The 22839-nt window shown below is 48.1% G+C and overlaps 1 protein-coding gene across 1 annotated transcript in view; it reads right to left on the reverse strand.

Annotated features, from left to right (window-relative positions):
- Positions 1-2009: 2009 nt before the first annotated feature.
- Positions 2010-22839, reverse strand: part of BLK (BLK proto-oncogene, Src family tyrosine kinase) — a 28712-nt gene continuing 7882 nt past the window's right edge. The window contains exons 3-12 of the mRNA XM_027697803.1: positions 21165-21258; positions 20107-20205; positions 18840-18943; positions 11647-11799; positions 10854-11006; positions 9801-9980; positions 9193-9269; positions 5317-5467; positions 3355-3486; positions 2010-2523 (exon numbers count right to left, since the gene is read on the reverse strand). Of these exons, the coding sequence (XP_027553604.1) occupies positions 2315-2523; positions 3355-3486; positions 5317-5467; positions 9193-9269; positions 9801-9980; positions 10854-11006; positions 11647-11799; positions 18840-18943; positions 20107-20205; positions 21165-21258 (1352 nt within the window). The 3' untranslated portion in view covers positions 2010-2314. The remainder of the gene's footprint in view (positions 2524-3354; positions 3487-5316; positions 5468-9192; positions 9270-9800; positions 9981-10853; positions 11007-11646; positions 11800-18839; positions 18944-20106; positions 20206-21164; positions 21259-22839) is intronic.

The following is a 22839-nucleotide window of genomic DNA, read 5'->3' on the forward strand; positions in this document are numbered from 1 at the left end:
ATTATTGAATAAATGGCTTTATTTTTGTGGTTTAAAATGGGTTTTGTATAATTATAGCACATGTAACTTGTCTCTTGGGCACCATGAAGGTACTGGACCAAGCCTGATTCATCTTTAATTAGTTCTAGGACTTACTAACACTGTGTTCATGGGGTGCAGGTTGTGAAGATGGAGATCTTTTCCACAGCCCAGTGTTTCCCATCCAGCTCCAGTTCAGTCCTAGAGGGGTGCAGGTCTCCCACAGACCCCTGTCCACCAGCCCTACGGAAAAATCCTGGACACCCTAGGGTTTCTCCACTAGATCTAAGATTTCTGAGGCTGGATTATCTCACCCAGTTCCCTTCTTCCTGAGCCTGGGAGACTTCTTTTCTGTGGGTCTGCAAAGGGGGGAAATAAATAGCATTTAAAGCCAGGCAAAATGCTGTTCATGCCAACACAAGCACCTTATCCCATGGGAATACGCTTCGGAAGTGATGGTGGCATCAGGAAGGGGAATTTTGTCTCATTACAGGTGACAGACGGAGACATTCTGGCACTGAAGATCAGGACCTTGGACTGATGTTTGCTGCCCAGCTGTCCCTACAATTTGTGGAGAATTTTCCTACTCCTTTTCCTCCCAGGTTCTTTTGCAGCAGTGGCATGAACAAGTAATTCTGTGTCCTGTGTTGGAGATGGTCTGGTATTTTTGCTGGCAGATGGGTCATAGAATCATGGAATGGTTTGTCTTGGAAGGGACCTTGAAGATCATCCAGTTCCAACCCCGTGCCATGGGCAGGGATACCTTCCACTATCCCAGGTTGCTCCAAATCCCGTCCAACCTGGCCTTGAACACTTCCAGGGATGGGGCAGCCACAGCTTCTCTGGGCAACCTGTGCCAATATTATACCAGACTCATCATAAAAAATTTCATCCTTTTAACTGTCCTAAATCCACCCTCTTTTAGTTTAAAATCATCACCCCTTGTCCTATTCCACAGATTCTGCCAAAAAGTCTGTCCCCACCTTTCTTACAAGCCCCCTTTGATGTTTATAAGGTCTCCCTGGAGATTTCTCATTTCATCTCTGTTATTTCTTTTTCATTGCATCCCTATTACACTGTGAAATGCATCCTCTGCAGCTGGACTCAAAATCTACTTCATGGGGTAGAAAACAGCAGATGAAACAACCTGGAGAGATATTTCTCAACATTGTAACCTGAAGGAGACTCCACCTGTGTCCCAACTTGGTGCTCACTCCTGTGGTCCTCACACTCCTTCCATGTGCCATCTCTACCTTATTTCTTCGTTCTCCACTCCCCAGCCCAGTAAAACTCCGGACTGGAGACCACCCTGCAGCCCGTTGTGGGAATTCCCCCGGAACTGCGGGTCAGAGATGCACCAGAAAGTAAGAAAGTGGCATTTGAACCCTCCTGGTGCTGGGTACAGAGAGGGACTGGGGGGCTGACATGATGCTGCACCAGGAGCTTGTGCAGTGAAGGCACAGACAAGAAGGAGGGGTTTTATTTCTGCGTTTTTTTATTATATATATTTTTCATTCCCAGGAGCCGCTCGGATTTGCTGGGAAGGAGGGACATCTCGTGGCCACGCTACGAACGTCTCTCCTGCCTCCGATGGGCTGCACCTCGAGAATCCCTCACTTCCCACCGCGGGTACCACCTCAGCATCACCCCGTGATTCCCGGGAAGCCCCGCAGCCTCCATGGGATGGAGGCGGGCACGGGAAGCACAGGTGCTCACTTCTCACCTTGATGCCCGCATAAAGAAATGTGAAATGGCAGTATCCACGTTTTTATTAATGACTTGGGAAAGAGTGGGGGCATCACCTGGAGAGATTTCTCCAGAGCTCGGAAGCCTCGTGTGGCCCAAGGAGGTGCAGACAGGACACGCTCCCACCCCTGCCCGTGGCACGGAGGGGGTTGTAGTATTGCCAGCAGCGGCATCAGAAATGGGGGGGAGATTCTGCACCCCCTCACACCACCACCCCCACCCCGGCCATGGTCCCTTCTTCCCAGGGCTGCAGCTGCAGGGTTGAGGGGCTTTTCTGTGTCCAAGTGGGCCACGAAGAAATTAGCTGTCCTTCCTGGCGGAGGAGATGTCTGCAAATTGGGTGCAGACCTCCAGGGCGGATGAGGAAGGAGCTGTGACATCTCTCAGCCGCCTCTTTAGTCTCTGTGACAACCACAGAGACGGCAGCATCGTGTCCCTCCTCATTCCCCGTCTCCCAGCGCATCGTGGGCGGCACAAGGGAGAAAGGGAAAGTACCACGGGGTGGTGTCTTCCCTCCAGCCCTGTTGCCAGGTGCTGGTGAGCGGTGGCTTCACTGCTGAGGCTCCGGCTCGTACTGCTTCTCCGTGGCCGTGTAGAAGTCCTCGAGCACCGACTGCAGGTACTCGAAGGTCGGGCGCTCCTCGGGTTTGCTGCGCCAGCACTTCAGGATGACGCTGTAGAGCTCCGCGGGGCACAGCTCCGGGCAGGGCATGCGGTAGCCACGCTCCAGGTTGCGGATCACCTCGGGGTTGGTCATCCCTGGGGGGAAACACAGCCCAGCAGGAGTTATTCAGCGTCCTGGGGGTGAAGGTCGGTGCTCCCAGCAGCTCCCAGCCAGGCAGAGCTGGAGGGGCACAAGGGGCTGCAGAACAATCCCTTCTTCAGGGTTGTGATCCCTCCTCCATCCCTCTGTCCCTTCCCTGACTCCCCTCTGTAAGTTTGGCTTAGCACAGGTATAACTGAGGCTTGTGGGACCCTCAGAAAAGGAAACCCAGCATGAAGAGCTCCTCATCATAAGAAGACATTGAGGGGCTGGAGCGTGTCCAGAGAAGGGCAACAGAGCTGGGGAAGGGGCTGGAGCACCAGGAGCAGCTGAGGGAGCTGGGGGGGCTCAGCCTGGAGAAAAGGAGGCTCAAGGGGGACCTTCTTGATCTCTGCAACTCCCTGACAGGAAGGTGGAGGTAAGTTGAGTTTGGTCTTTTCTCCCATGTAATAAGCAACAGGACAAGATGAAACAGTCTCAAGTTGCACCAGCTGAGGTTTAAATTGGATATTAGGAAGAATTTCTTCCCTGAAAGGGTTGTCCAGCCCTGGTACAGGCTGCCCAGGGAAGTGGCTGAATCATCATCCCTGGAGGGATTAAAAAGATGTGAGGATGTGGCACTTGGGGACATGGGTTAGTGCTGGGCTGGGCAGTGCTGGGTTAATGGTTGGGCTCAGTTTAGAGTTCTTTTCCAATTTAAATGATTCTGTGATTCTAAGAGACACTTGTGTGTGTCTGGGCACACTTCAATAAGTGCCTCCAAGCCTAAAGCATCACCAGATGCTTGGAAGTCCATGGACAAATCCTGTATTCCCAGTGCACTGTACCTGGATAAGGGATCCTGCCATAGGTTATGATCTCTGTCAGGAGGATCCCAAAGGACCACACGTCAGATTTGATGGTGAAAACTCCGTAGTTAATGGCCTCTGGTGCCGTCCATTTGATTGGGAATTTTGCACCTGTCCAGAGGAAACAAAGGGAGTTTGAGCATCTCCCTCGTGCCGCAGGCACAGCAATCAGTTCCCCAAAACTGATCCCCAGGTTCTGTTGGTTATGATTTTGTGATTCTTCATAGGAGAGGGGCTCCAGCTCTTGAATCATCAGCATGGCCTCTTCTGGACCTGCTTCAACAGCTTCATGTTCTTCTAATGTTGGAGATCCCAGAGCTGGATGGGGTACTCACAAACAATGTCTCTGTCAGCTTTATTAGAGGACAACTGTAAGATTTTATTCTGTACAGATTTTCTTTGGTTTTTGCCAAGAGAAGTTGGATCAGATGATCCGTGAGGTTCCTTTCCAACCTGGTATCCTACGATTTTTTGAGATCACTCACTGCAAGGGAGCTGTTTTTATCAAAAGTGCATAAATGATACAGCAAATATAAACTCTCCAGTTCTTAAAGCTGCATAGCCCACTGTGGACAGCAATGACCATAAGATTGCTGTTTCAGTTTAGCTAAGACCAGAAAAACCAAAAAAAACCAGCTCAAACCACCTTGATAAGTGGGAACTGATGTTGTTAGACTGCAGAGGAAACCACATTTTTATTTATATACATCCTTTCAGGACCGAAAATCCAACTGCAGGGTGTGAAAGAAGTGCCTTGGCTGTTGCACATCACACTCTGACTGATGAGGTTCAGAAATGCAATCTATGAAGTGAAAATTGCTCAAAGCAGCCAGAGGGGCAGCTGTCATTTCAGAGTAAAATTAGCTGGGAAAATGCTAATAGAAGCTGTTTTCCACTGGAAAAGTACCTCCTTTGCTTATTAACACAATTATACTGATTTCATCAAAGCTTCTCTTAAGGATAAAAATTGCCTTAAAAAATTGCAGCAAAGTCACAGTTCCCTTTCATGACATTTTGCAAATTATGTTTGGGAGCTTTTACTACTTTGAAATAGTTTTACATGTTGAAATGGGCATAATTGTTATCATTAAGTGTTTTGGTACAGGAAACTGAAAGGAAAGTTTCCTATCTCACAAAAAAAAAAAAAAACAAACCAACAAAAAACAACCATTCAATTTTGTCTCCCCAGAATACTTTTATGGGGAATTTTCACTTCATCCCAACTCTAGAGGAGGAATCTTCCAGCAAGTCCCACTTATGCCAGACTTAATTGCTTTATTTCAATCCCTTCTGCTTGTTTCCCTGATGCTCTATAAAATCTCTTTGCAATATGAATAATTTAATCTCATATCTGACCTCAGAGCTCATTGATCTTAGAGGTCTTTTCCAACCTTAACGATTCCATAATTCTGTGTTTTCTAAGCTGTCCCTCTGTTATAGAAGGGACCTGATCTGGTCTGGGCTTGCTTTGCCTGGGACACCTGGAAGCTGCTGCTGGGTCCAGTTTCATGGCTCCAGCTCCCCTCTGCAGGGCAGTGACAAAGTTCTCCTCCTATTTCCTTCCCTTTGGACTTGACTCCCTCTGAGCATGTGGACCCAGTTGATTTCATTAGCAGAGGTCACGTTTCTCCAGCAAGCCAACCTGAGATTCTGCAGGATTCCTCCAAACAGTGCCAAAAGATTTCTTCCCATTTCCCTCTGCAAGTCTCGTTTGTTCTTTATTCTCCCCAAGTGCTGCTGCCTCACTGAGGAGCCAATTTTTGACTCTTTCTTTCTCTGTGTCCTGCCTGGCTGCTGACAGCAGCAGCAACGTGGGCTCACGTCTCACATCATCAGTGCCCAGTGCCTGATCCCAGCCCAGGATCCTGGAATGCCTGCATGGCAAGGGGATGGGAGATAAGGGCACTGTGCTGGTGAGGCAATTCTAGGAACAACACCCACCTTCCTGTGCCAGGTATTCATTCTCAATGATCCTGGCCAGCCCGAAATCAGCGATTTTGCAGCAGAGGGTCTCCGAGACGAGGATGTTGGCGGCTCTCAGGTCGCGGTGGATGAAGTTCATGCGCTCGATGTAGGCCATCCCCTCTGCCACCTGGAGAGGAGGAAGAGTCCATCTTCATCATCACCTCCCCACGAAAACCTTGGCTGCCTTTTACCCACCTTTGCAAAGCACAGGGTTGCTCACGTGCTTCCACGTGCATGGACATGAGTAAGTGCTCCACGGATGGATGGACGGGCAGGTGGATCAACAGACGGACAGATACATTAATAATAGATATTTCCCATGTACATGTGCTCTGTACATTCCAGCTGTACATTCCCATGTACATTCAGCTTTGCCAGCACAGACAGGGCCTGACAGCTTTGAGCAGACAAGTCAAGCAGAACAAAAGCACTACTCTCTGTTTTGCTCTGGAGTTACAGCCGTGAGCTGTGTCTTGTCTGCAGCAAGAGGCAGAAAGCTGAAGTAAAACTGAAACCACATCACTGGATTCCCAGTTTCTGCCACAAGTCTCTCCTCTCTGGTGGGGATTTTAATCATAAACACTCCAGAATAAATATGTGAATTAAGAAAAGAAAAAAAAAAACCTAATAATAGAATCAGAGATTAGTTTGACTTGGAAGGGACTTTTAAAGATCATCTACTTACAAACCCCTGCCATGGGCAGGGACACCTTCCACTAGCCCAGGTTGCTCCAAGCCCCATTCAACCTGGCCTTGAGCACTTCCAGGGGTGGGGCAGCCACAGCTTCTCTGGGCAACCTGTGCCAGGGCCTCCCCACCCTCACAGACAACAATTCCTTCCCAATATCCCATCTAACCCTGTCCTCTCTCAGTGGGAAGCCATTCCCCCTTGTCCTGTCCCTCCAGGCCCTTGCCCAAAGTCCCTCTCCAACTCTCCTGGAGCCCCTTTAGGCACTGGAAGGGGCTCTGAGGTCTCCTTGGAGCCTTCTCCAGGTGAACACCCCAGCTCCCTACAGTACAGTTTTCCCCTCTGACACCTACAGGATGTGTAAGATCAGAAGACACAGATATCCATAGAAATATGACCTAAATAGAGAGTATATGCCCAGAAAAATCCTTTGTCCTGGGCATGTGCTACCCTCTTCAACCATCTCCAAATTATACTTTGGAAGGTTCTTGCTCCCAAGACCATCTTACAATATTTATGTCCTTAGAGCAGGGAGGTCATCATGGAATCACAGAATCACAAGGTGGTTTGGATTGGAAGGGACCTTAAAGATCATCTAGTTCCAACCTCTCTGGCACAGGCAGAGGGACACCTTCCACTATCCCAGGTTGCTCCAAGCCCTGCCCAACCTGGCCTTGGACACTTCCAGGGATGGGGCAGCCACAGTTTCTCTGTGCCAGGGCCTCACCACCCTCACAGGGAAGAATTTCTTCCTAATATCCAATCGAGGTGCCTGGTGTGTGATGAGCCTCTATAAATGACAGCAGCAGTCTTTGATTGATGAGTGCTGGGAGCTTGAAAAGAGAGATTGATAAAAAAAGGGATTGCAAGTTTGAGTCTGAGTTTTGGGTTGGGCATTTATTGGGGAGCTGGATTCATGCAGTCCCTGCTAGCAATGGTTAGCACTTATTAGAGCTTTGATGTGCCTGTGGGTGAGGGCAGAGCAATTTTCCACTCCATTCAGATTCACATCATCGTCTCAGCTTACATGTGGTTTCAAACAGGATACTCACATGTACTTTCCAATGCTGCATTTCTAACCTGTGTCAACACCCCTCCAGCATGAGTGAAATGGAAGAATTGATGTAATTTCCTGTCCTGATGTTAATGAGATAGTACCTGGTGATGGGCCTGCTCCAGCCCAGAGTGTTTTCAAGCTTTTACCCTCGAGACTGACCACAGGATCAAGAGCCTCAGCCCAGAGATTTCTAATTTTAGCTCTGATAGATGTCACTGGGTCAAAATATTGCACCTGAGAGGGTTTGGTGCCTGTTGGGCTGTGATGCTAGTCCAGCACCACAGATAAACACATTGCACAATAGCTCAGAACACTGCCTTTTCCTCCTCCTCCTCCTAGAGATACCCTGTGAATGTTTGAATCCATGCCCTGGGGAGGTGGTGCTGGGGTGGGAGGGGGAAGGAGGAAAGTTTTCCTTCCAATTGACGCCCATTCCTCGGGGATGGGCAAAATCCTTCCTACTCCTGTGCTGGGGATGACTTCTGTGGGTTATTACATCATTGGGGTGGGGGGCTTTGGTCTGTGTTCAATTATCCTGGTCCTGGTGTGTGGTGCATTTTGCCCAGAGAGACGGTGGATGTCCCATCCCTGGAAGTGTCCAAGAACAGGTTGGATGGGGCTTGGAGTAACTTGGGATAGTGGAAGGTGTCCCTGCCCATGGCAGGGGATTGGAATGAGATGAGCTTTCAGCTCCCTTCCAACCCAAACCATTCTGTGATTCTGTGATTCTACAACACTGCTCTGGGTCACTCCCATGCAGACTGTTCTGGCCACTGCACTTTCCTCTGGCATAGAAGAGCATCAAACCAATTTCTAGGGAATGCTCCCACTAATCCCAAGGGCTCTGTAATATGAATTTGGGTCATTTTCCTTATCATCAGGAACTTAAAACACACCTCAGGCTGCAACTTTCAAGAGAGGGAATGAAAGAATGAAAAAGGGAGGGAGGGAAATGAGGAGGTAAAGAGAAAAGGAGGGGAGAAATTAAAAGAAAGTAAGAAATTAATTTCTTAATTAATTTAAGGGAGAGTTTAGTTGGCCCCCTGCCCTCCTCCAATCAACAATGATAAAGCTGCAGATATGGAAGATTTATCAGTGGTGAAGAAAGAAGGAACAGAAATGTGATCCTCTCCACCACTTTGAATGGTGCAAAGCAAAAATGACAGAAGGTGGCACTGCTTAAAAGTATTTAAATTTTTGCTGTCATAAAACATTTGCTCAAATATTAAGATCCTCCAGTTTTTAATTAATTTAAAAAATAACTCTGTGTAATGGCTGGAACCAGCCAACCAGCCTTTACACATTGTTTCCTCCGGCTCACTCTGACCCATAGAATTCCCATAAAAATGATTTTATGGGTAAATCCCAGTCCTTTATTCAGTTGTACTCATCCTGATGATTCACTTTGTTTCCCAATACTTCTTAATTAGCCTAACTTTGCTCTGGGTGAGCCAAACTCTGACAGCATCTGGCTAGGATCAAAGTGGAGTGATTTTACCCTTCTCATCCTTCATATGGTTTCCCTATGGTTTGACCTATTTGTGTTTAGAGTCACTTCTGGACTAAAATGTTACTGTGCAGCTGCAATTTTTAAGATTTACAGCCTGGGGATGTTTTACCCTACAAAGGTAAAGGTTTGTTCTTATAAGGAGCAATATTCCCAGATTTGAGGGTCAGAACATCCTTTATGCTTCATCATCAGAAGGGAAAAACTGCTCAAAGCCAGTGTGTGTCTACATTAAAAATCTGTTTGTTGCACTTTTTCTCGTTTTTGTTAAAAGAAAAACAAACTTGTTCCCTGCTCAGCAAGCCAGGAAAGCAAAACAAATAAAAACAGACCAAAACAAACCCAACCCCCCTAAAATCCCCCAAACTCTAGATCTCTAGCACTGCACAAAGCTTCCTGGGGCTGTCCTAAGGGCAGCTGAGCTTTGCTGAGCTCACATGCACACAGATACGAGAGGGCTGGAGAGAAATCCTAAGAGGACACACCAGGAGGAGCTGTTTTCCTCCATGAAATCCACACTCTGACAGACTTCAGACTTGGAAGAATTTCACTGAGGCCATAACAAACCCTGAGCCCGTTTCCCAGTGGCTGCTCACTAACCTGAGCAGCTATGTCAATGAGCTTGGGGAGGCTCAGCTGGCTTCCTTCTTCTGTCTTCAAGTAATCCAGCAAACACCCTGCAAAAGAGGAGAGACGCTGCTGAAACTCTTCTATAAATCTAATGAATCATTAATAATAAATCTAATTAATAAATCTATACATTTATTTTCCCTGGTGCTTCTCAGAATATAGGCAACACCTCTGCCTGCATCCTAGAGAAAGTCTGAGGAACCAGAATGGGTGCCTGCTGGAGCATCTGCCCATTAGAAAAGACCCCAAACTGAGCTCCATTTCTCCTCTATTTTGCACAGACCTGTTGCAAACTGCTGGGCATTCATCACTCAAATCCTTATAGACAAGAGGGGAAAAAGAAAAGACAATTTCGCCATGAGGGGAGTAAAAATCTGACACAGACTTGCAGTAGGAACAGTGGAGATGAGAACTTCAAATGCTTTTCAAATACAGCATCACCATCACGTGAAGCAGCTTTTTTTCATCACCCAAAAAGTCCCTTTGTGTAGTAGAAACAAACTTTTGGGTTTCTTAGTCCTTCTGCTTACAGGCTTGGTACAAAACCCTCCTCCACAGGCCTCAGTGAGGGTTTTTACCATTGGCCATGTACTCTGTCACGATGTAGATGGGCTGCTTGGTGACCACTGCATATAACCGGACCAGCTTGTTGTGCTGGAGCTTCTTCATCAAGTTTGCCTCTGCCAGGAAGGCATCAGGATCCATGCTGCCCTCCTTCATGGTCTTCACAGCCACCTTGATGTTGCTCTTGTAATAGCCTGCAGAGAGATAATGATACTTTGAGGAATTTTGGGTTCTCTGCGGGCTCTGTCAGGCTGGGCAATAAGGAGAAGAGCTCATGGATCAGGGAGCAGAAAACCACAGCAACAGCTTGGATCTCTCATAAAGAAACACATGGTGAATCCCTGTGCCAGCAGCTGTGAGAGGAGAAGGGAGACACAACTGTCAATCCATGTGGCTGCATCAGGGATCGTCCCTGCCCATGGAATAAGCCCATCCTCACACAGTCCTCCCAACCCTGCAAGACTCTTTCTGGATGAAACCCCTGGGGCCTCCCACCAGCTGGGTTCTCAAATGATCCAAATGCCATGAAAAAAGCCAGGACTCTGCGCTCAGGACGTGAACTCAGCCTGGTCCTGTCCACAATCTCAATTGTCAAGGCAACCAGTAACCACAGAGAGGACAGCAAAGGAAGCTGAGCTCACTCCACTTCCTCTCCCACTGATTAGCAGTGGGCAGGAAGGCATCAGGGATTCAGATCTGGGTTAAAAAGTGGAACAGGGAAGCATAAAAAGTGGGAAAATGTCACCCAGGTACCCTGCTGTGTGTAACCTACAGTCATGCCCAGGGTTCATAGGAAGAATAAGAGCATATTTCAGGAGATGAGTATGCAGTTACTTCCACACCTATCACATGTCTCCAGCTTGTGAAACCCTTGCTCAGCCACTGATCTGTGCAAACACAAGCTGTCCAGTCCTTCCCAGGAATATGGCATCTTCTTCTGTGTGTGTCCCCATAAATAAGGGTCCATACTTAAGGATTCCCACTCCTAGAATAGTCTTAAGGAAAGAGGGCTTTCCATCTCCTCTCTTTATGTATTTCTTCCCTGGAATTGGAGGAATTATACTCACCCATCCACACTTCCCCAAACTGCCCACTGCCGAGCTTCTTCACAAGCTTCAGAGACTCCCGTGGGATCTCCCACTCATCCTGTGCCCAGGGTCTCTGGGGAACCAGGGATGTGCAGGGAGCTGTGAGGCGCTGGCACAGGCCATCCCCTCTCTCTGTATGAGGATGAAGCACAGGACAGTTCAATGGGATGGCAGAGCTAAACTACTCCTCTTCCTCCTCCATTTACACATGCCAGGAATATTGAGCCCATAGGAAAATCTCCACAGCCACACAGGGTAGTGGTGGAATCACTGTTCCTGAGAGATTTAAAAGCTGTGTAGTTGTGGCACTTGGGAACATGGGTTAGACTAATGGTTGGACGTGATTTTAGAGGGTTTTTCCAACCTTAATAATTCAATGATTCCATGAAATGTTTCAGCCACGGGGATCAAGGCACCCAAAACGGATCCACTGAACGGAAAAAGCTCAAAGGGAGCCACAGAGGAGCAAATTATTCTGCCCAGTTAGGCTAAACCCTGCTTCCCAAGCATCCCTCCTGCATGTCCCAACAGCATTCATCTCTTTCCTTTCCTTATTGGAGACACTCCCTGATTTTAGGGCTGTGGGCAGAGTTCACCCTTGCAGTTTCTCAGAATGAAAACCAGGACATGGGTGTCCAAGCTCTGCTTGTAGGAGCACACCTGGCCCATGACAGTGGGTGGAGCAGACGTGATGTCTCACAAGCCTCTCCTCCTCCCTCTGTCCCCAGTTTCTTCTAGGACACAAATCCATCAGGGAAGGCAGACAACTTACGGCAGTAATGCTGGATGAGCTCTGGCAGGCTGGAGAATGTCATCCTGGGGGAGATGTAATATCCCCCCCCATCATCCAAGGAGCGGATCCGGTAGTGTTTGATGATGTCCCCCTGGGCAGAGTTGCTGTCTCTCACGGACAGGGAATAGGCACCTGGAGAATGAGCAGAAGGAATTGCGAGAACAATCAGCACCTTCATCAGGGACCAGCTCCCTCCTCTTTCCTCAGCTGCAGACACCCCTTCCAGCCCTTGCTGATGCCTTGTCAGGGCTGCAGAGACTTCCCTCTCTCCAAGGCAAGTGGAGAGGATAAAGGTTCATCAGAGCTTGACTGGTTCTGTCAAGGCTTTGTTTAGCAAGACCTGCCTATGCCATGGCCAGCAACCCCATGGAAGCACTGTTGGAATCAATAACACATCTCCAGACAGGGCAATCAGATGCTCCCTAGCTCATGATGGTCTTTCCACAGTTCTGTATCTCCCATCTGAGCTCTGTCAACCCCAGCACCTCACAGAATCATGAAATCACAGAATGGATTGGCTTGGAAGGGACCTTAAAAAGCATCTCATTCCAACCCCCTGCCATGGGCAGGGACACCTTCCACTATCCCAGGTTGTTCCAAGCCCCATCCAACCTGGCCTTGGACACTTCCAGGGATGGGGCAGTCACAGCTTCTCTGGGCAACCTGTGCCAGGGCCTCACCACCCTCACAGGTAAACATTCTTTCTCAATATCCCATCTCACCCTGCCCACTTTCAGTTCAAAGCCATATAAAGCCATTTTCATCCAGATGAAACAGGTAACTGCAGTCTCACCAGTCTGTAGAAACACAGGACTGACAAGGGGCTGAACCACCCCACCAGCACAACCAGAATTTTGGTGGGAGAAATAAGGCCAAGAAATACGTGTCCCTTCTCAACCTTATCCAAGGTCCCTGTGTCCCTGTTATCCCTTATAAACTGTGTGCCAAGGTCAGCTGGGAGGTACAGAAAGGGGGTTCAGGGGAATTATCTTGTTCAGCCAAGAACTCGTGACTGTGGCTAAACCACATCCAGAGATTTCCATCTGGAATCATGTGCCTTTTAACCCCAAGGGAGCTGCTCAACAGTCCATCCCTCCAACTGGCTGTTCTCTACATGAGAATCTAAGCCACGGGGTTGGTTTTCAGTGCACAAAAGCGTCACTAGATGTTGCTACTGAGCAGCTCTTCCAGCCCGTGCCAGTGTGATTCGATACAGCCTGAGCGGTGGGTTTTTCCCTTTGTCTGGATCAGATTTCCGGAGTAAGTTGTTGCAAATTGTTACAAGTCTAATACGTCACCCCGGGTTGACAGACTGCCTGTTTTAATGTCTGCAAAGGCAAGGCTATATATATTTAAAAGTAGGGATCTGTCATGCAGGATCCTAAGCAGAAGCAGGGCTGTCCACAGTGACTCTGAAACCCTAATCCTGCATGGGAGGGGAAAGTTTACTAACATAAAACCCTCACTGGCTGCTGTTTCTCCACCCCAGCACCAGCAGTTCCCTGCACTGTGCCTGGAAACCATCTGCATTTATAAAAAGCAGCAAAAGAAAACCTCCTCTGTGGACATTTGCTGTGTTGCAGTGATTATAAAGGTTTACAAGCAGAGTTTGGGAGAGCCTAAAATTCTTCCAAGTGCCAGGAATTGTTTTGAGGGGACTCCCTTCCTGCAGAGACCTGACTAAAATATCTGGTGACATAAAACTCCAGGAAAAACCTGCTGGTTTAAATGCAGAGCAAGAGAAGAACAAATTGGAAGGTCATTATTCTGAATATTTTCTTCACCATGAGGAAAGATTCAGAAGAGCAGAAGATTCTTCATCAGGCAGAAGACAGAGAAGCCCTTTAGGTTCTATCAGTCCTGCAGCTGAACAACTGAGAAACAGCCCTGAAAAGTCTTCAGTGGGGCAATAAAACCTCCAGGGAAGGGCAAAGGAATGGCTCATTTTTGCAGGACATGCCTTAGTCACCAAACTTCACTGCACAGCTCAGGATATTTTCCCAAGGAGTGATTTTTGGTCCCTGGTGGGTGCAGGGAGGTGTTGCTGGGAATTGCGTCTGCAGTGCAGAGCAGCACAAGTCCTGCTGGAGTTTGAGAGCCACATTCACATTCCTTAGTACTTGGGCCCAGATCTCCTTTGGCTCCTCTGTGGTATCCATGTGACCCTAAGTTCCAAAATAATAAATAATAAACATAATAGGCAATAAACATTAAGGACAAAGGTTGGATTTCATGATTTTTGAGGTCCTTCCCAACCTAAATAATTCTGTGATTCTATGAAGAATACAACAATGGCAACACCTATATATCATTACTACTACCACTATTATGATTATTATAATTATTGTTATTATTATTTCTACAACTATTATTACTATTATTAACTTTTATTTCTGCTGTTGAGGATGATGATGATGTTTTAATTTCAAAGGCTTTGGAATACTGTGCAGGCCAGGCTGCAGCCCTTCAGAGCTGGGCTCATATGGCACAAGTCCAAGAGGGTGCTTTGCACACCTGGGACATGGCTTAGGGTTTGTGTGGGATTTTTACAGCACAAGGACTGCTCAGGGAAGGAGCCAAACGTGGTGTGAGTGCAGCTGCACTGAGGACAGACAATCCTGCAGAAGGAAGTCCAGGAATTAATGACTAACATATCTGCCAGTGGGGGCCTGGGGGTCAGGAGTCAGCAGAGAAGAAGAGACCTGATCTTTTTACTACTGTGGTTGCACCCAAAATACTTTCTGTTCTGTAGGACCTCCTTTCCAGACCTCATTGACCCTTTAAACTCTCCTGCATCTTTCAAACACTGACAGGGTTGATCTCTCAGCTTCCTGCTACCAGTGTTAATCCTCACCCTGTCATTAGAGTCAATGCTGTATTTCACCCCAAGTCACAATTCAGTTTGCTGGACTGAGTGTGGCAGAGCTTCCCTGTCACTCTCCATGACTGGCTACTGTTCCCTTGGGAGCTGCTGAGCAAAGTGAAGCACTAAGGCTGCAAAGATTTAATTTGCTCTTCACAGAATCACAGAACGGTTTGGGTTGGAAGGGACCTTAAAGATCATCTCGTTCCAACCCCTGCCATGGGCAGGGACACCTTCCACTAGACCAGGTTGCTCAGAGCCCCATGAACACAACTGTACCTTGCCCTGGGAAGCTCTGGGTGTCAGACCCTCCTGTTCCAAGTCTGGGATCCCTAAACCATCCTGCAAGGGTGCTCAGCTCCTTTCTGTTCGCAGCTTTGTATGGAAAGGAGCAGCAGAAAATGTAAAGGGTGAGTTTCAATCTCACATCACACGTGGGGCTGATTCAGTCACCCAAACATGGGTGTTTGGTACCACTTCAGATGCTCTGGTACACTGAGGGTGGTGAGACCCTGGCACAGGTTGCCCAGAGAAGCTGTGGTTGCCCCATCCCTGGAAGTGTTCCAGGCTACATTGGACAGGGTTTGGAGCAACCTGGTCTAGTGGAAGATGACCCTGCTTACTGCAGGAGGGTTGGACTAGATGACCTTTAAAGATCCCTTCCAACACAACCCATTCCATGATTCTGTGATTCTGTGATCTGCATGGGTTTGGCAGACAAGGTGCAAAACCCCACCTCCTTGTGGAGCACCTGGAGATGGCTCTAAGATGCCTAGGATTTGACAACCAAATCAAGGCTACAGTGGGAGCTCAGGCTGTTATATCTGCATTTTGGTGCTGCCTCAGACTGAGTCCCACAACACGTGGCATCTCCTCCTCCTATGGCTCTCATCAGTCTCTTAACTCCTTCGCCATGGGGATCCAGGAGCTCAGCTGGATGCAGTGGCTGAGCTCAGAGAGGTCCCTCCTGCCGGGAGCACAGACCCAACATTCCTACTGGGAACCAGGAGCTCGTGACTCGGCACAGCTGTGGGGATGTGCTCCTGCAGGCTTTGGAATGGTTATTACTTCAGGGGGACATTGGTTTATTTGCAGCAGCTTCAGCAAGGCTGGTGCCCCACCGATGATTTCACAGTTCCCAGATTCTGGAAGTCACTTGGTCTGTTCAGCTGGAGAAGAGGACACTGAGGGGAGACCTCATTGCAGTTACAACTTCCTCAGGAGGGGAAGAGGAGAGGCAGACACTGATCTCTGCTCTGTGGGGACCAGTGACAGGACCCAGGGAATGGACTGGATTTGGGTCAGGGCAGGTTTAGGTTGGATCTCAGGAAAAGTTTCTTCCCCCAGAGGGTAGCTGGGCACTGAACAGGCTCCCCAGGGCAGTGGTCATGGCACCAAGGCTGCCGGAGTCAAAGAAGGGTTTGGATGATACTCTCAGGCACAGGGTGTGACTCTTGGGGATGGTCCTGTGCAGGGCTAAGGGTTGGACTCGATGATACTGGTGGATGCCTTCCAACTGAGCATATTCTGTGATTCTGTGATGAATGATGTGTTTCCCACAGTGTCTCCATCTTCCCCTCTTCCCAGGATGCTGAATGTGCCTTGCAGGGACTCTGCAAAACATTGACTGAAAGCGAAGCCCCTGGGTTTGCAGAGTTTCTGTGTCTGAAACCACGAGCAAAATGAAACTCTGCTTAGGATGGGCTGGGAATAGATGCTGATCTTAGGCAGGGTGCAAAATCCATCCCAGTGTGGCTGAGACAGCCCAGTATGACACAACCACCTTCCAGTTTGAGCAGCTCAACCCAGTGCTCGGTGCTGAAGATCAGATTTTGCTGGTGATGTGAAAAGTGAATGAAAATACAAGTCATGGGGAAGGAAAACAGAAGGAACCTGTGAGGTTCAAAGGGCAGAGTTAATTCCATGATGTTGCTCTGGACATCTCTTGGTGGGTCACAGGATATTTTACATTAGGGAACTCAGCTTCATGGCACATTTGGAGATGCAGGGCTTTCTTTTTTCACTTCTCTTTAGAGAGGAGGAAGATGTGGTTAAGAAGGATCAAGTGGTGTCATCATGGCCATTCAGGCAGCCTAAAGCTCAGGGTGCTCAAGTAGAAGCTGAGAGCACAGGATGATTCAGAGGATGAGGTGTTTGAAGGACTAAGAGCCATATCTTACACTAAATATCAGAAAGGGCACAGGTGAGAGTCACATTTCAGGGCAGAAGGTGATCTCTGAGTATTTGGGACTAATATGGGGCTTCCATGGAGTGGAACCCACCACATCTGCTAATGCAGAATATCACATATCTTCTAGGCAGCAGAGACAGGGCTTTAAGGATCTGGTTACTTCTCCTTGAATCTCAGGACTGCACCCCCTCTGTCTGAGCTCTGTGTGACCCAGACCCACCCACACCCTGGAAAATTGCAGGGGTATTATTCCATCCTGTGTTTGCAGCTCGTGGCAAGCAGAGATCTGGGCCAATTGTCCTGAGCAAGGGTAGGGAAGGGTCTGATCCCATCCACGTGTGGCATCTAGAGATGCCACAAAGACCAGGATCATGTGTGGACAGAGCATCTCACTTCTTCCCAGACCTTCAGATACAACACACAAGTGTTTGTTGGGCTTGTGAAGGGAACGTGTGTTGCTCCCTACCCTTCCTGGGTGAAATGCCAACTCCTCAAATATCCCAGCAAACAAAGGGAGAGTGGGAAGGGGACAAGCAGGAGACCAGCATGTGGTGAAAAATCCAAGCCTGAGCATTGCAAAGGCACCACAAAGGGAGCAGGGAAACCAAGATATAGCAGAACAAGTGACTTGCAAATGAAACGCTTAAAAACAAGTCTCTTCAATGTTTCCTGACCTGAGTCTTCCTTAAAAATTCTGAAAACCACAAATCCTCATGGAAAGCAGCCCACCTGCTTGGCATCAGCTCAACAGGGATGTGTGGAGGTGGGCCCAGGCATGGGGCAGAGGGGGGTATTCCAAATAGGATGGCACATTGCTGACAGTGCCTGATGGCTTAGGGAGACAGATACAGGAAGATGAGATTCCAGCTGTCACATCCAGACTCTGGCACTATTTAATTTGCTGGTAATGATGTATCCATGGTGGAAGGAACAGATCCTGCCTTGGAGAAGTCCCATGTGAATAGGGAGAAACAGAGACAAAAGGAGGAAGGAGAAGGTACAGTAGGCAAGAACCAGTTGTAAGATGGATGATTGTTCCCACTCTTACTGTTTGGTCTTGTAGAAGTGTTTGGGAAGCGAGTCAAAGAAAAGAAGGACACATATTACTTTGGATGGGTGCTCCAACTCTACTGATTGAGTCATGGTTGGACTCGATGGTCTTAGAGGTTTTTCCAACCTAAATAATTTTATTATTCTAAATAATAAGGGAAAACAAACCCCCACTTTTTTCTACATGTCAAGGAAAGACTCCTGTATCCATTTCACAGCAAAGAAACCAAATCACAGCTAGACTGAAATACTTTCCTCAACTACTGGATCTGGTTCAGAGCAGAACCATGAGATCACCATGAGCATCGTTTCCTCCAAGCTGTAAACACACAGGTTGGCCCAGAGGAAGCAAGGAGGAAAAAAAGTAGGAAAGAAATAACATGAAATTCCCATGGGACAACCCAAACTAACTCCCAGGCTCTACAAATTAACAGCACAGAATATGAAAATTGCAATTACATGATTAAGTGTTATGGTTAGTAACTATATCCACTGCCCAAGAGAGGTGACCACAATGCCCTGCCCTTTCCATCCTCATTGGATCATGTCTTCAAAAGTCAGACATGTTCGTATGGAAGGAAAGTGGATGAATCCACCTTCCCTGCTCCAGTCAGTCTCCTTCCAAAAGTTCTGGTTTGTCTGTATTTCCCCTGTTATACGTTATCAGGAAAAACATGTTTTCCCTGGGAAAATGTTCCACCAAAAGACTTCTTCCAAAATTCTGCGAATTGCTGTTGCAAACAGGAGAAACACTTCTTCAAGAGTGCACAGAAGTACCTCCCTTTGCCAAAAAAATGTAACATTTCCCTGGGAAGAGAAGGAAAAGAAAACCCCTACACACTGTTTTGGAAAATCCTTCCTGCTTATTTGTATTCCTGCGTCTCTGCCATGAAGTGTGGTGGCAAAAGCCACTCTTCCCACAGCCAAAACTACACAGATAAATAACATCCTGAGGAAATCTTTGCCAGATCCAAGAAACTCTGGCACAGCTGGACTTTGCAGCTCAGGTGTGGAAGGTTTTCCAAGCCCTGGCAATAAGAGGAGTTACCTTTGCTCTGTGGGTCTCACCTTGGCTGGTTTCGCTCTCTCGGACAAGGAAAGAGCCAACTTTGTTACCAGAGGACAGGAGCAGCCTTTCAGCATCTTTTCTGCTCAGAGTTCTAAAATACCACCTGGGAGAGACAAAAGGTAAAATCATCATTGAAAAATAAAAGGTCTGGGGGGAAAAAAAAAAAGGTCATTATTTCCAGTTAGTTCTTTTTTGGGTTTGGTTTTTGTTTGGTTTTGGTGGGTTTTTGTTTGTATATTTAGTTGGGGGGGGGGGGGTTTGTTTGTTTGGGTTTGTTTGGTTTGGTTTGGTTTTTTTGCCATTACATTGTGAAACTGAGGGTTATTTTTATCAGCAAATAGTCTGTTATCTGCTGGAAAGTGGCAGCAATGGACTGGTTTTGGTAGATTAACACCAGATTTTGGTCACTCTGGGCTTATTTCACAGCCTGGCAATTCAGACAGAGCAGGAAGTAGATGGGATGTGCAGGATCCCCTATTACAGGAGAAGTGCAAGTTTGGATACAAAGAACTTTTATGTCTCAACCACATTTCTGTGTGTTGCTAAATATTTACTGAATTCAGTGGTGGTTGGGTCCCTCCAAGAGGAGATTGCAGGCAGGACTGATCACTTATAGCTGAATGCCATAAAAGAGGATAAGTCATGGAAGAAAAATTCTTCTGCTGCATGTATTAGAGACATTATAAACTTTTTTGGCTCAAGTCTTTCTTTCCATCTTCCTTGCAGGGAGGCTGCATCTGAGCTAATGAAGCCAACAGCACCAGGCTGTGGGTCTGGGCATTGGCACTCAGTTGTTGGTGTTGTCCCTGGCACATCCAAGACCTGGATCAATGTACCCTATCCAGAGAGATTCCCAGTTTACACATGGATACCCTCTTGAAGGTTGAGGAGGTTTAACACTGTGCATGGGTGGATTGGCCCAGTGGGACCAGAAGATGATCCCTGGTACTGCTGATTTACCAGTGCAAACATGTCCTTTATGTTCTCTCCCTCAGATCCTTGTTTTCCACCGTGGGTGCAATAAATGGTACAGGAGTCTTTGCCCACTTTCCCCATAACAACATCACCCCTTCTCCTCATCCTTTCTTCACACCCATACAGTGCTTAAAACTTCTCCTGGACTTTTGGGCAGCCTTGTTTGGGATGATGAAAGACCTCTTGCCACCCAGCCCAGCCATGACATCTTCCTGCCAGCAAGTGAAGCCCTTTCCATAGCTTGTTGAGAGACAGGGCACTGCATCAGGGTTCATAAGCTTTCACACTTACTTTTCCTCTTCCAAACTGTTCACTTGTGCAACGAAGTTGCTGGGGATGTAGCCTTTCCTGCCACTGCTGAGGGACTTCGCCAGCCACCAGTCCCCATCACTGCAAAGTGAGCAGAGGAAAGAGTGTGAGTGCCTGGAGGAAGCTTAAGGACAAGGCTTGAGGCTGTGAGGGTATGGATTGTAGTGTTTAGAGCACTGCAAATAGACTAGGGCTCCTTAATCCACTCTATAGTTCCCTCTAGATTCCCTAGGATCACCACGAGGTTGAAGGCTGTTGGTCTCTCAGGGTCTTCTAGAGGTGACAGACTCTTCCTACAGAATGACGACAGGCCCAAAACTTAGCTATGTACCTCAAGTGAGAGGAGGGAAATCTGGGTCACTGTGGGTTTATTTTTCTTCTTGCAGAGAGGCATTGGGGCCCTTTTTGCTCCTTCCTTCACCTGCCAGACACTTCTCTCTGTTCTCCCACTGCTGGCTCAGCCACAGCCGTGACCAAAGGCCACCCCACATCCACAGGCTCTCCATCTCCCTGGCCTTGGATGCCAGCCCACACTGTCTGGGTGAGAAATGTCACCTCTGGAGGCCACCAGGGATGCAGCAGCCCTACAAGGTCTGGGGGACCCAAGCCCACCTCTGCCCTGTTATGGGATGGGCCCCTTCTGTATGAGTTTGAGAAGAAATTGAAATGAAACCACACATCTGTCTGGCTCGATTCTGTCCTTTCCTCTGACTACACCCAACCCACATCCTTTGCAAAAGCACCATCAGCACAAAATATGAAAGAGGACAGGAGCTATTTTTTTTGTTGTTATTTATGGTGCTTCTGCACCCCCAGCATGGAAGGTCCCAGTACTATCCAGGCTGGGACATTATGCAACGCCAGAGTGTCTGTGACCCATGGAAGTGTCACCTTGCAGAGAGACACCACCTTGAACATTCACACTCTGGAGCAAAGCTCAGCTCTAATGAGCTGCAAATTGGTGTCTGACCCCAAAGTTCCCCTTCTCCCAGTCTCACCATGCTCATCTTTGAGCTTCCTTCTGGCAGAAGGTCACTTACTTGGAGAGGACTTGCAGTTTCTCCCCCTTGACCAGCTCCAGGTCACGGTCACTTGAGGCAGGAAAATCGTACAGTGCAACCACAACCAAGTTATCTGAAAGAAGGATTAACACCATTGGATCCAGCCTGTTCCCTGCTGGGGGAGTGATACCCTGCTGGGTATGTGGTGGGGCATTTCAGCCCCCCAAACATGGGGGTCTGTCACCCCCACTGTCCCCCCAATCCAACCTTTGCACCAACCCAGCTTTCCTGCTCACCACAGCCTCTGCTCAGGCATTAACACCGATCCACCAAAGGCTTCCCTGTGGATGTGTTTTTAAAGCACTCCAGACTCCCTCATTCACAAAACACAGTGTGTCAACAAGAAAAAAGGGTTTGTGTGGAATAAGAAGGGTCATAAATAACCTGTCAGTGTTTGGCCTGAGTTTCACACGACAGTAAATGAAAACTGTTGGAGCAACATTTCCCAGCGTGGCTCTGGAATTTGACTCAAAACAATGAGGCTTTCTTGATTGAAAAAGGTATAAAGGCATTTCTGTTTCTGTCACTTGAGCCCATTTCTAGGATTTAATTCTCCCTCCAGATGCTCTGGGCTCTACCAGTATCTTGCCATCCCTCTTGCACATTATTCCTTGCAGATCATAGAATGAATTAGAGAATCACAGATTGGTTTGGGTTGGAAGGGACTTTAAAGATCATCTGGTTTCAATCCCCCTGCCATGGGCAGGGACACCTTCCACTATCCCAGGTTGTTCCAAGCCCTGTCCAACCTGGCCTTGGACACTTCCAGGGATGGGGCAACCACAGCTTCTCTGGGCAACCTGTGCCAGAGCCTCACCACCCTCACAGGGAAGAATTTCTCCATAATATCTAGTATCTAACCCAAACATGCCTTCTTTCAGTTTAAAACTGTTGCTCCTTCTCCTGTTACATCTGCCTCTATAAAAAGTCTCTCTTCCTCCTTTTTATAAGCCCCCTTTAGGCACTGGAAGGTGCTCTAAGGTCTCCCTGGAGCCTTCTCTTCTCCAGGATGAACCACCCACCTCTCTCAGCCTGTCTCCAGAGCAGAGGTGCTCCAGATGTGCCACCACAATCAGGTCACTCTGGTGCTTCCAGCCCAGCACCTCTGTAGCACCTGCCTGCTCCACCCAGCTGCAATTCCCACGGGGGCAGTGGATGCTCCAGGACCCCTTTCCCTCTGCCTGGCCCCGATGCACTTGAGGCGCTCCAGAGCACAAACCCCGCGCTCTGTGTCCCTCATTTTGCTTAAAACCCATCTGGACTGAGGCCTAAATTTTGGCACCTTGTGCATGTGCCAGGATGTTCTGAGCCACCCTGGGGCAGAGCTCTGTGGGGCAAGGCTGAGGGGTTTGGTTTGCATGCCCAGGTCGTGCAACTGTTCACGTTGCTGCACTCGCAGCTACTGAAGCAGAAATGAGCAGCTATTTTGGGGAAGAGCAAAGCTTATAAAGACGAGCAGCACACACAGAGGAACAAAAATGTCAAACCTAAACACCTTGGTGAGAAAGGAAGGGGAAGAAGAAGAAGAAGGAGAAAGAGAAGGGGAAGAAGGAAGGAGAAGGAGAAGGAGAAGGAGAAGGAGAAGGAGGAGAAGGAGAAGGAGAAGGAGGAGAAGGAGAAGGAGAAGGAGAAGGAGAAGGAGAAGGAGAAGGAG

The sequence above is a fragment of the Neopelma chrysocephalum genome, unplaced genomic scaffold, assembly GCF_003984885.1.
Source record: "Neopelma chrysocephalum unplaced genomic scaffold, ASM398488v2 Primary Assembly neopelma1_123, whole genome shotgun sequence".
NCBI lineage: Eukaryota > Metazoa > Chordata > Aves > Passeriformes > Pipridae > Neopelma > Neopelma chrysocephalum.